Genomic DNA, 14,061 nt, shown 5'->3' with positions numbered 1-14,061 from the left:
AAGCTGAACCACCCCTCCCTAGCCCCAACCCCAGATACCTCCCCTGATACCGTCGGATCCCCGCAAAACCGCCGGCTGCCCGTGTAATACCCCGTATTTTGATATGTATTTTTCTAATCAATTAATTAATTATTATTTCCTAAAAAGGGTATTTTAGTAATTTATTTTACTATTTGAATTTCGGAGCCAAAATAATACATGAATTTTGGCACCAAAAGTATTTTAAAACTCAATTATTATTTTGGATTTTGGATAAGATTTATTATTCATTTATTTTATTTAACCGGATTATTTATATATATATTTCGGATATTTTAATTAAACAAAATTATATTTTATTATTTAATTAAAAGAGCCGAATTTCCTAAGTAATTAACTAGGAATTTTCGGATTTTCTTGGTAAAGAAAATATGATTTTCTTAGTGAAATTAAATAGTGAATAATTGGTATTTTCCTAATTAATTATTTTATACAAAATATATTATTTACGCAATCATTTTTCATCCTTAAAATCTAGCAAATATTTCCCTAAAACTATAAGTGGAGGTCCGAAAATAGGAACATAGATGTGCTCAATATTTTCGGCCACCATATGCTAATTTTGGGTTAATTATTTTGTTAGTTTTGTATTTTAATTATCTTCCTCAAATTCTTTATTTCTTTAATTCCTATTTTCCATCTCACAAAGATTTGATCATCTTATTTTCCTACCTTATATCTTCCTTGATTATTCTCCAAGTAATCTCTTTTGCCATATTATATTGCATGACAACACACCTTCCTTAAATTAATTATTCTTAGTCACCTTAATATTAAACTTTCCATAATTTTCTTTACTCTTTTCTCCAAGTAATTTCCTTAATTCTTTTTACCATAATTCTTTCTACATTCTTCTACTATAATTCTTTCATTCATGAACCTATAAATACCCCCTCATATCTCTCATATTCTTCACACTAAAACCTAATTCTCTTCTTTTCTCTTCTTCTTCTTTTCCCTAAACCATTTCATATTTTCTTCTCTTCTTTTTACACAAATAAGCTTGTATACCTTTGAAGCCAGTTTTAGGGCACTTTTGGTCAGTTTTTGGGTACTGATGTTTCACAAAAGATTGTTTCTCTCGAAAAATCTTTGAGATTAGGCTCAAGATCACCCAATTTGGAGTTATATTGAAGGAGTTATGGCCTCTACAAGTTCTGTCTATTCTTTCCAACGAAATTCAATTCTCTTTAATTCTATTCCTTTATCTTCTTCATGGTTAGTTTTCTAAAATACAAATACCTATTTCAAAGTTATAATTTTATATTAAAATATTATTTTAAAAGAATTTTATAGTCCATGCACATTAGATTTGAGTTTATGTTGTGATAACCTTATGGTTATGTTATTTGCAAGGTGTATTCGTGATTGAATTTTGAAATTGTAAAGTATTGATTGATATTTGGAATCAAGGTACGTTTAGGTGGCTAGATACTTTTGAAAGTGATTTGTTTGAATAGCACGTTTCATATGATTTTATTAGTAATTGAATTGAATTGATTTGAGTTATGATTTATGAAATAAAGTATGGTTGGAGGAATTGATTTTAATATTTGTTTTAAATAAAAGGATTTATTTTAAATATCATGTTTTGAATGGTTTGGAATTATTTATTATGTTCAAAGGAATTGGATTTTTAAGAGTATGTTGGATTGATTTAAAGAGTTTTTAAAAGGGTTTTTGAAAGCTTGATTGAATTAAATACAAAAGGAGTTTTAATTTAAACTATAATAAAGGTTGATTTTATTCAAAGAGGAATTTCATGAGAATTATTGAATTATTATTATAAAAGCTTTACAAGCATGATTATTATATTAATCCCACTATGCGGATTCATTGAAGACTATGGATTTTGTATGACCTAATCTTTCTCCAAGAATAGCCTTGAAATAGTAGGAGACTAGCTTGGGGGGTGTCCACACTTAGAGAGAAAATTGGGTTTTTGAAAAGAATTGATTTTAATAATCACTATTATTGAATTATTGAGTTATTGGTATTATTTTTGAGTGTCTTGAGATAATTGGTTTTTAAAAAGAGAAATTGGTTTTATAAATCATTTCTAATTACTTATGAGTTATTGGAATTGTTTTGAGATTATTAAAATTGGTTTTGAATCATGAGTTTTGGAATTATTGGATTAATCATTAGAATTGGTTTTAAAAGCATGTTTGCAAATGAATTGAGTTTAAATTATCTTGCACTTATTGTACTTAGCATATTTTGCTATTCCATATTTCCTATTTGTTTTGGTTCGCCCTGTTTACCGTAATGGTAAGCAGTGTTAACTATTTTCAGGTGGAGTCATGAATGAACATATGGGAGTCCCGGGATTTGCTTCACCTAGTTTAGGAATGTTGGTCTCGTCTTTATTTTGAGTACTCATAACAACATTACTATTTTTATAAGTATTAATAAAAGAAAGAGTATTGATATTTCCGCTGCAAAGTATTGGTTTTTATTTAGTAAGTTTTGAGTAGCCTTGCATAATCACGCGGCGGTAATACGCCTAAATCTATCTCTATGGTATAATTAAACGTATTATACTAGTATTTCCGTAGAGGGAGATTTGGGGGTGTTACAACCCGCGACATTGCCTGATCCCCGCGAAACTACCCCTAAATCAACCATAGCCAAAAGCCCTATCTCGAAACCGCCGTCCATAACTAAGGCCCCAGACCTAGATTCCGTCCACCTCCCCTCCCCCTTGCCCCGAAACCACCCATAACATTAACCCCAGCCCTCGAAATCACCTCTTCCACCCTCAAAATCACCAAAAAAATGCAATTCCCCTCCCTTTCTCTCTCCTTCCATGTACCGAAAAACAAAATTAAAGGGGGTGATGGAAGGTTTTCGGCATGGTGGGAAGGAATGGAGGGAGGTTTGAGTGGTTTCGCAAGTGAGGTGGTTGTTTTATGTGGAGTGGAAGGGGAAGAGGGAGGTTCCAGCGAGGTGGTGGCGGAATCTGGCTGGGCTACGGGGGACGGGGGTGGCTGGTAGCCTAGTAAGGAGGAAAGGGTTTTTTTTTTCAGTTTTTTTTTTTTTTAATTTTTTTTAAACCACTCACGTGCTTTCACGTGTCAAAGCAACCTGTTACATTAGGTTGATGACCGGCTGGGATTGCTAGAGGAAAACTGACCTAATAGTTAGGATTATTAAAAAATAAACCTTATTTAGGATTATTAAAAGTAAATCGCTTATAGTTGGGATTATTAAAGTGTATTTTTCGTATAAAAAAATTATATACAAGTATGTTTTATTGAGATAAAATTACACATGACTTTTTTTTTTAGGGCAAAAAATTACACATGACTTAAAATCATATCACAGTGGTTGAAATTAAATAATAGGGAGTAAGTAATTATATTACCCTTATAAAAAAAAAAATCAAATAATTGAAGAATTTATGAAAATAATCATAGATTACAATTAAGATGAGATGATCGTGGATTACAATAATTAATAAGTAATTATATTACCCTTATAAAACTTATCCCGATAATATAAATGAAGAGATCAAATAATTGAAGAATTCATGAAAATAATCATAGATAACAATTAAGATGAGATGATCGTGGATTACAAAGGAGCTGAGTAGGACCGCAACCAAATTATGGTACACATAAATTCCTTGATTAGACTGCTTGTGAACCCAAATCCCACAAGTTCTTGGAGCCGACGATATCCTCTTATAACAATCATCAGATAAAGTTGTGAATCACAAGGATAGCTGGATAGCCACCAACTTCCAACTTAATCCAATCATCGATATCACTGTCAATTCTCCAATTTTATTTTGTACAACATAAGCTGTGTAATGAACTTAGAATTAGTCATTATAGATGATGATATTCATAACGTATTAAACACTAGAAACATAATCCAAATGAGTGAATTACACCATTTACAATCAAGGAATATTGAGTTGTGGGTACCATTTGTATAATTTGTAAATGCTTATCACGTTTTACAGCTAATTGACAAACGACTTATTATATATTTGTCTACAATATTTATTAGTCAATACTGTATTAAACACTGCGCTATAGCTACTACTCTAATTCTCAACCAATATTATCATATTATGAACCTCATGTTTCACGTTGATTTATTGCCTGTACTATAATGTAAATATTCAAAGTACTTCGTGTTATGCGGTAATCTCCTAGCCATAGTTGTAAGCGTGTAAGGGCCTGTTCTGATTTACTGAATTGAACTGAACTTATTGAAACTGAGCTGAATTGAACTGAACTGAAATGAATATTTTATGAGAGAAGGAAATTAGGAACTGAACTTAACTAATTGACACTGAACTGAAATTAAGCTGAACTGAACAGACCCTAACCTGCAAACGGTCCATTCTAACTTGCAAACGGTCCGTAGGAAGCACTTTCTATTCCTAAGCTGAGTCTCGGCCTGGATTCGATGCCTGAGATGGAGCATGTTTGTATGCTTGCCGTCTTGCCGATAAGAATGAAAACAATTCTAACCGAGTAATTTGCAGTAAATTTAATCTTGTACAAATTCATACCGTTAAGAGTTGGACTTCTTTATGCCAGCAGGCAGACGGTATTTTCACAATATATCTCATACAAGATGTAAATCACAAGATTTTTGAAGATGGACATGCAACTATGCAAGTCAAGGATTATATTCTACAATGCTAAACATGAAGTCATCTAACTAAACTAAACACAAACTACATACACATGCTCAAACTTTCAAGCAATTTGAATTCTGATGAATCTAGTAGAATTTCAGGCACTCACAAGATCGAGCAGGCAGTTACATCAGTTTTCCTAGACAAATTTGGGCAAATAATTCTGGAGTAGTCCATATGAGATTCCATTATGCACTTTCAAAAGCCGAGATCAATTACCTAGAACCATTAAAATTATTGTTTGGCAAGCCAAAATGGTACGATTTGCCCATGATTAGACCACGACAACCCTGTTGTATTATCTTGATTGCTGCCTACAGCAGAAGAATGGCTTATATGTGCTCCACTATGACTTCCTCCAACATCGAGAACCTGGTTGTTTGGAAGACGATTGCAAAGCATGCTAAACTGTTCCTTTCCCTGCTCCGCTCTAGGGAATGCTTCAATCTTACTGCGCTTACAATGACTACTATCCTGATCTCTATGTGAGTACGCAATCTGGAAATCCTTCTCGGATAGCTGGGAATGTAACGAATTTTGCTGGTCAGTCACTAAACTGAAGAATTTTGGCGTATCTTCTGCCTTAGAGCATTGAGTTTTCCTCTCAAGTGCGTGCATTTCTTCTACCATTGGCTTCCACAACCTCACTCTTGCATTGGTGAACCAATTAGATACCTGTCCAAAGGATATATGAAAGCCTCTTCATAAAACACTACTATAAACGTCGTAAACATGTTAAGAATGTTGTTGAAGGGAAGTATCGTAACTTGTATATAAGCTTGAAACAAGGGAATACTCGAAAAGTGCTAACCTGACTTCTTGATAATCCGGTCTTCTGTGCCAACATGTGCTTGTCAGAATCGCTAGGATAACTGAAATAATGAAATTTAGTGAATACTAAACAAGATTCATGAATATAATCAATGATAGAAACTTGGAGTTTATTGTTTCATGAGGTAATTGCGATACTTAGGGGGAAAAAAAAAAGCAATTCCTTACGGGTGTAGAAAGTGTTCAAATAGCCAATTTCTCAGAACAGCTACAGCTTTATCAGGAAATCCTCTTTGGGATCGCCAGACAGGATGTTGGAGAAAGTTAGGAGATGGACCTTTGTCTTCTGAGCAGGACCCTGGAGTGCGATCACTCCTGGTATCTACGCTACTTGAAAAAGTTTTACTAGTAACGCGAATTTGATCCAGAATGGCATTCTTTAAGCACTGGAAGTGCCTAATCATGGCTCTAGCAGCAAAGCATAAAAAGGGGGCAGCATTTCCAAGACCCGCAACAGATTCAAATGATGAAACTGCTGATTGCATTTGTTGGCAGTAGAGTTTATATCTCTTGTAAACCTAACAGACAAAATAAAGATCAACATTAAAAGAGAAACGATGTTAAACATGACTGAAACATGCTGCATGCCGTAGTTTGGTACACAAAACAAACATCAAATTGATGCAATGCAAGTAAATCAAGTCTTCAAACTGATGTTTTGTTTATGAACTGCAAATTTTGGTCTTTTGTCACAAATTTCACAACTTCATATTACATTTTTCCATCAGAATTTATCTGATATAGAAAGCCCGCCCGTCTAGCTCAGTTGGTAGAGCGCAAGGCTCTTAACCTTGTGGGCGACAATTTGTTATAAAGATCATTTATCAAGACAGCTTTTTTATAAACAGCTAGTAAAAAATTTAATACGTAGTAATTCTAATTTTTCTTCAGTAAATTACAGTATTACATCAATTGTTGTAAAAATAAGAAGCCCGTCTAGCTCAGTTGGTAGAGCGCAAGGCTCTTAACCTTGTGGTCGTGGGTTCGAGCCCCACGGTGGGCGTAACTTTTCCTTTTTTTGGAACAAAATTTCAACAAGAGAGTTTAAAGCTGCTATATATATATCAGTAAAAATCTACTCCATCTGTCATTTTCTTGTTCGGTTGGTTTCATAGACAATAAGCCCGTCTAGCTCAGTTGGTAGAGCGCAAGGCTCTTAACCTTGTGGTCGTGGGTTCGAGCCCCACGGTGGGCGCTCTTTTTTACAAACCGATCTTTGAACAACTAATAATTACATCGCAAATTCTTAGTTACTACTACATGGAAAAGGCAAGAAGCTAAGCATAGGAAAGATCATCACTTCATTCACTAAAAGTCAGCTCAACTTTAGTGATCCTAGCAAATACTTACACACTTAAACTTAAACCAACTTAGACCTTAACAATTCAAACTAGCAAAAAAAAGGCTCCATAAGAGATGGGTAATTAACATCCTCTTAGAAACTCTTGGAGAAGGTGAATCATCGATCTGATGTAAAATAGTTGGAGTTTTGATGGTAAAAAAAAGGCTCAAATGACTCGCTATCCTCGTGACTTGAACTAATAGTGTAATTTGAATTAATATTGTCGTTGTGAATAGACCTTAATAGATGTTGTCGTATCATAAAGAATCAGCCTTTTAAAATCAAAATAAACCATTAAGGTTAGTTCTTCCCCTAAAAGTACAACAAAGTCACCCTTACAATACAAAAGAGTCACAATCGACTCATTATTGGCACATGGCTCCATACAATATTTTTTTGATATTAACACACAAATGACCTATGCATTACATCTTTAATTGATGGTAGCCTAGTAGGAGAATTCATTAATAACTAACCTTCTGCCCGTGCAATGCACAAGATGTTTACAAGTGTACAATACTACAATATAAATTTTTATTTTATAATACGGTTTAATTGGAAAATGAATAGTTTATAAAGGAGAAGAAGGGGTGAATTGTGAATGTAATGTAGAAGATATTAAGTTGGAGGAAAATGAATCAAATAACATTCATACATGAATTGAATTATCTTTTAAATAAATAAATAAATAAATACATGAACTGAATTAAAGCTTTTTTTTTTAATATAAAAAAGGGGATTAATTAATGAAGGGGATTTAAAAAATACATGTGGCATTAGTGTAAAAATAAAGTTTACATATGACATGACGGGGATGATAATTTGTGTTTTTAAATACCAGTATAAATAAGCTTTCTATTTTGAAGTACTTAATCAAAATCTAGAGGAGTAGGGTAATGGCACTTTACATTTTCCATATTTAGTTCCCCTTGTCTATCTTTAGGTTCTAAGCTCAAAAGTATGTATTGTGTCATGCAAATAAAGAAAATCTTACCTGAACTGACTAACCTTGCTATAAATAGAAAAAATAAAGCTTATTACTTTCTCTTAACTACAGTATAATTAATGCAAAGTAGAAGGGGTAAAAAATAATTAATCCCTAACAATCATAGAGCCAAAAAGGAGAAGTATACATTTTTTTCAATCATATTTAATTAAAAAAAAAAAAGATAGGTGGAAAAGGGTAGAGAAAAGACATAAAAAATGAATATTAAAAAAGATAGAAAGAAATGATTTGATTAATAAGTTTTGACAAGACTAGACATCTTTATGTCTCACTGCCAGTGCAGCAGAGAGAGAAAGAGAGAGAGAGATGATTATTAATAATAATTCTTACCACAAGAAAACCCAAGCTACTGCCCTTTTACAGTGACAGCAACTATCAGATCATCAACTCCATCACTCTCATACATATCAACATCTACATATGAGTACACTGTACATCACCAGATAACTCCAATTCCCCTTGCCCTTTTTACCTGTAATCTCATTATTTAACCTACTAGCCCGGATCCGGTTAACTTGTGATAGATTTTGAACCGGTAAAGCAGTTATTCTAACCTGAAGTACTCGGTATTTTTTTTAGGTTGATAAGCCTCTCACAAGTCAACAATTTCCCACACACTAGATTTTACGTAGTTATACCATTTAACAATAAATATCTTTATAAAATTAAGCACAACTGCACAAAGATTGCGAATATACTCCGATCTCTTATAGGTCACCCTATTATACTTTTGATGATTTTTACAACAAATTAAACCATTGATATTTTTAATAAAAAAGTCATAAAATTTGAAATGCTATATAAATAATGCATTGAAACAATCCTAACAATATCTAATGTGAATATTATTGATATTTTGTACACTGAGTCAGGAAAAGTCATGGTCAAAGTTAAATAATTTGACCCAAAAAAAATGAAATGGGACAAGCAATCTTATAAAAGTACAAAGTAATTATCCTGATGAAATAACACAGTAATACATGCATAAATACAAATTTAAATTATACCCATAATATTTTCTCCAACTGTAGTTGTCACTGTTAAAAAACCAACTCAACCAAAAGCTTAAACTGATGGTTGAGGCCCATTAATATGTTTTATACTCTATCACGCCCCCTCACACGAGAGCCCGTTGGGCTAGAAGTGTGGATGCAGTATGGGCCCTCCTCATATCTGCGCGTAATATTCCACTTGAAAGTGGGGGAGCGGATGAGATTCGAACCCGTGACCTTTGTGTCACGCTGGCTCCGATATCATGTTAGTGGACCAATTCAACCAAAAGTTTAACCTGATAGTTGAGGCCCAGGAATATGTTTTATACTCTATCAGTCACACATCACAAAACTAACTCAAAGTAACCTCTATAAATAATCACAACTTTTTAAGGTTTTTTCAGCGTCATACACGGAGCATATCTCTAGTTCAACTTTCACTATCTTGTGCTAAATATTCCTTGAAACTCAAAAACATCCTATGTTTAAATCCTCTCTTTCACTTTTCACCTAAAACAACAACATTTACATTCTCACTTTTTACTCAATAACATAACATTAACACGGTGTAATATACCTAATTAAATCATGTCAATTTTACATTGTTATATTTGTACATAATACTAACAAGGATCAGATAAAATAATATTATTCCTACTCCGTAACACATTTGTAACACAATAAGGACAGTAAACAACTACCAACATAATTAAACACAATGCATGAATAATAATTAAAAACAGATTTAAGAAAAAGCACACTAATAATAATAATAATGTAGTTGTATTAAAATAGCAGATAATAAACGTAATTGTACGGAAGAGAACATGTAGTGTAGTACGGAGTAGTAGTAGTAGTAGTAACAGACCTCATGAAGCATAGATACGAGGTTAGGATTACTACATCGGAGTGACAAATCATCATCAGTATCATTAAACAAGGTTCCAGAATCTTCTAGAATCTTATAAGGACCTTGTTTCTGGAAGGAAACTCCACTGGTACGGGAGAATTCTTCGAGAAGTTCCTGGGCAGGCCGGAGGAACCTAGATCGGCCCAATATAGAAGCGTAGCCCGTAAATGGGCCCACTGGAGAAGGAAGGTACGCGCGCGCGTGGGCAGAGGAGGAAGACAGTGATAGATTAGTTGATGCCGCCGCCATTATCGGCGGATGATGATCAGCTGATGAAGAAGTTGGGTGGAGTACTTGGAGAGGGGAGAGAAAAGGGTGTTGGTGGTGGTGTTGCGGAACAACGATATCAATGTCGATATCGTTGTTCCGATGGTTGTGGTTGTGGGGGTGGTAGCGGAGTTTGTGACGTCGGCTTTGTTGAGGGACGTGGTAAGGATCGTCGTCCATGGAGGAGGAGAGAGAAAAAAAAAAAAAGGAAAATGGAAAAGAGTGGAAGAAAATGGAAAGAGTTAAGAGGAAGGGAAAGGGGTGATTACTAAATTTTGAGTGGTTATATGAAAAAGAAGGTAGGAGAGGGAGTTGATGATTTGATGGGGAGGTAGGCAGATGTATTGGAGTAAAGGGAGAAGGGTACTGTTATACAAATGGACACTCATACAATCATTTTATCAACCTATCAAGGCTTATTATCCAACAAAAAAAGAATTGGTTCAATTGGTTGGACTCTTATCTCTAATTTTAGATGTTTAGGGTTTGAATCCTATCAAGTGACTAAGTGAGAGATTCTTGAGGATAGGGATTTCCTTACCCTTCCCTCTAGTCCGTAAATACTGGTAAAAAAAAAAAAAAGACGTGAGGGTTGAAGTTTAATTAGTGTCATAGGTCCTCTATGTAATTTGTAAAACAATTTAGATTTGATCAAGTTAAATTAGAAAAATTCAAATCAAACCAAACTAAATAGGAGAATGAAACATAATTAGCCCTAAACTCCCCCTAGCTAAAGACTTCAACGTTCAAAAACCACTCCAAACCTCACAATGGATTTAAAAATGGTCTATTATTCTACACTATTCGTAATTAATCATGATTATAAATGACTGTGTAAATAAAAAAAGTAAAACAACTCCAACATATCTTTGGATGTACTAAAAATAACATATACTAGTACTTGTATTAGTTGTTCAATTTTTGATTATGAAGAATTGAATTTACAGTAAGGTGTTTCAATTCCAAACTTGATTTAAAATTGCATTCGAATTAATTTTACATTTAGTGCGACTCCAGTATATAAGTCGAAGATGCACGTAATGATAAAAGGACAATATAGAAAGATTATGTCATGAACATGTAGGTAGGTGTTATAAAAGAGAAAACTAGTCGTAGGTAGGAGAGAGAGAGAGAAAGGCATTAAGTTGACTGACGGACAGATGAGTGATGGGACTAATCAGCAAAAAATGAGATAGGTGGGTAAATTAACTTACATACCCAACTCACCCTCACCCCTTTTTTGAATTCTTTGACGTAACTTATTTTTTAACAGTACTACTACTTACTTGGTTTGGGTATCCGTATCCTCTCCCCCCATGTGTTTGAGTAGTGACATCCAATTCAATTTATATTCTACTTTACTGTTTTACACTGGTTTTTTCTACGTACTTTCTTTATTTCTTCACCCCTTATTTTACGAAATTACGAGGGACTTTAATTATCAGAAATCCACCCCAAAACAAAATAAAAAACAGGATTTTCATTTTCACTAAAACATAAAAACAAAAATCAAAGGAGAATATACATTTTTGTCGACAATTAAATGCTTAAATCAATAATACATACTACAATGACTACATTACCTCTAATAATCCATTTTAAAAAGGGGAGATTGATGAGATATAAATAAATTTGTAAATATTTTATCCCCACAACTTTTGATGGTACATAATAAAAAATTTAGTTTATGACTTGGTGATCGAAACCACGTGATTGGTTCTATATGCTATAACATACGAAATATAGTTATACAAACTCAATATAATAATTGTAGGAGTTATGATGTTGAGCTAGTTACCTTGTTCTTTATAAAACACCATATAATTTCACATTGAGAATTGAAATCTAGTGAAGTGGCGCATAAGGTTGCCTCACATCCTTCAAGGGTAAGGTTCAGGGCCTGTTCCGATTTACTGGAAAAACTGAACTGAACTGAATTGAAATGAATTATTTATGAGCAAATTGAACTGAAATTAAGTTAAACACAACAAACCCTCAATCCTCATTAATGACAAATTTCCTCTATTTACTCTTTCTAGGAATAGAGGTTTGATTCTCTTTAGTGACTAATCTCCTCCCCTTACCCCTATTTGTGGAACAACATAATAATCCATGCCAACTATAAAAACCTTACAAGAATAAGACAAGTGATATATTTGAAAAAACAAAGGGAGTATAAAGATAATAAGATATACATAAAATAAGTATTTGAGATTTTGTATGGGATGGTATCGTCATCAATATGAAATAGATAAATTCGGATCGGATCTTGTCTTTTGGATCACTTTTTATACTGGCATATTACTAATATCTGCCTTCAACACCGACTGCGTAGACAGCTGCTTCCGGCCATGTGGTCACATGGATACCCACCGCCCACTTGACAAACAAGCTGCGTGGATCAACACGTGACACCAATTTGGGGATTTCTATAAATATCTAAGCATAATTCACTTTTATGGTACTAAACACCTCTCTCTAGAATACTCTCAAATGTCCTGTCTTACTCATATCATTCTATTACTGACTTTATCATCGGAAGGATTATCTCCAAACAAATCCTCAAACTAGCTAATTCATGTTGAGCATGTAAATACCTAGTTGGACAATAAACTTTATTATCACAAAATACGGATTACAAGTTATCAGAGCTCACCCAAAACATATTCCTTTTGTGTGTTTGTATTTTCAAATTTGATATTACCATCAAATAAAGCATCCAGAGTATAACAAGTTATCGGAGCTCACCCAAAACATATTCCTTTTGTGTTTCGTTTATAGAGTGCATCTCAGCGCATAGCTCCTATATGTTTTGTAAATACATAGGAGGATAAAAATGTAAATTTGGCAAGCTTTTGGAAAAAACTGACCCTATAGTGGTACATTATAATGTACTATTATGTACCATTATGCATGTATAATGTACTATTAAAGTATAAGTTGTCTGAATAGTACTTAGTTTTTTGTGTAATATTATGCATATAGTGGTACTTTTTACTATCCTATAGGTTGAATATTTCTCCCCAAAATATTTACCACCTGTCACCTATTATACATGTAATGATATATTTTTCATCCTATATGTTTGCTAAACCAATAGGAGCTACGCGCTAAGGGTTAACCGCAAAATGCTTGTAAGATAAACTTAAATCACTTAGAGTGCCTGTTTCAGTGCTCTAAGTGTCTAGCTTGTTTGGTAAATGGCCTTTTATTGGCTTCTTGATTGACTTTTGGCTTTTTCATTTGGTCAAACATCCAAAATTTGTGTTTGGTAAATGGCTTTTTCAGCGAGCTGAAAAGCTGGCTTTTAAGCCAAAATGAAAAAGCTACTTGGAGTAGCTTTTGGCTACCTAAATTACTAATAACATCCAACAACCAATTTTATCAAACATATTTTTAGATTAATAAAAAAATCAAATAGCCAACAAAAATACCAATACAAACAACCAGTCAATCAAACCAACCAATAGCCAACAGACAGTAGTCAATTGCCAAACAAGGCCTCTATCTTTTGCTCTGATGGCTGTTGTGATCAGTAACTCTATGATCTAATATATAATATCCTCCTTTTGTGTTAAAAGAGAGTATAATCGAGACCAATCTCGTAAGCACTCCTACTGTCCTACATATTTTCTATGAGACATGTATACCCCACGTCTCCACTTTTGTTATAAAATTAACAAAGAAGACAAAATTTTTAGTAAAACTATCAGGTTAAGATCAAGAGCCCGTCTAGCTCAGTTGGTAGAGCGCAAGGCTCTTAACCTTGTGGTAGTGGGTTCGAGCCCCACGGTGGGCGACCTATTTGTTTTATAAAATCATTTTTCTAAAAATCATTCAACTGTTAAAAATCTAATTGAATTAATTTTCACTAAATTGCTACCCTAAGTTGATTAAACAAGCAGCCCGTCTAGCTCAGTTGGTAGAGCGCAAGGCTCTTAACCTTGTGGTCGTGGGTTCGAGCCCCACGGTGGGCGCAATTTATTTACCCTTTTTGTCTCTTATCTAAGACGTAAA

The 14,061-nt window shown here is 33.8% G+C and overlaps 1 protein-coding gene and 4 non-coding genes across 5 annotated transcripts; 4 read left to right on the top strand and 1 right to left on the bottom strand.

Annotated features, from left to right (window-relative positions):
• Positions 1-4,541: 4,541 nt before the first annotated feature.
• On the bottom strand, positions 4,542-10,335 carry LOC145592727 (BEL1-like homeodomain protein 9). The gene is made up of 4 exons (XM_081649234.1): positions 9,736-10,335; positions 5,696-6,045; positions 5,508-5,568; positions 4,542-5,371 (listed from the first exon to the last, which is right to left on the bottom strand). Exons 1-4 carry the CDS (start codon positions 10,222-10,224, stop codon positions 4,931-4,933), a joined length of 1,341 nt encoding a protein of 446 aa, XP_081505360.1. The 5' UTR covers positions 10,225-10,335; the 3' UTR covers positions 4,542-4,930.
• TRNAK-CUU (transfer RNA lysine (anticodon CUU)) lies at positions 6,458-6,530 on the top strand. Its single transcript has one exon. It is a non-coding gene; the product is annotated as a tRNA-Lys (tRNA).
• On the top strand, positions 6,650-6,722 carry TRNAK-CUU (transfer RNA lysine (anticodon CUU)). Its single transcript has one exon. It is a non-coding gene; the product is annotated as a tRNA-Lys (tRNA).
• Positions 10,336-13,770: 3,435 nt separating the features above from the next.
• TRNAK-CUU (transfer RNA lysine (anticodon CUU)) lies at positions 13,771-13,843 on the top strand. The gene has a single exon. It is a non-coding gene; the product is annotated as a tRNA-Lys (tRNA).
• Positions 13,844-13,948: 105 nt separating this feature from the next.
• On the top strand, positions 13,949-14,021 carry TRNAK-CUU (transfer RNA lysine (anticodon CUU)). The gene has a single exon. It is a non-coding gene; the product is annotated as a tRNA-Lys (tRNA).
• The last annotated feature ends 40 nt before the right edge of the window (positions 14,022-14,061 follow it).

This window comes from Chenopodium album, chromosome 18 (assembly GCF_948465745.1).
Source record: "Chenopodium album chromosome 18, dcCheAlbu1.1, whole genome shotgun sequence".
NCBI classification, from domain to species: Eukaryota; Viridiplantae; Streptophyta; class Magnoliopsida; order Caryophyllales; family Amaranthaceae; genus Chenopodium; species Chenopodium album.
This window is presented reverse-complemented; position numbering and strand designations above follow the sequence as displayed.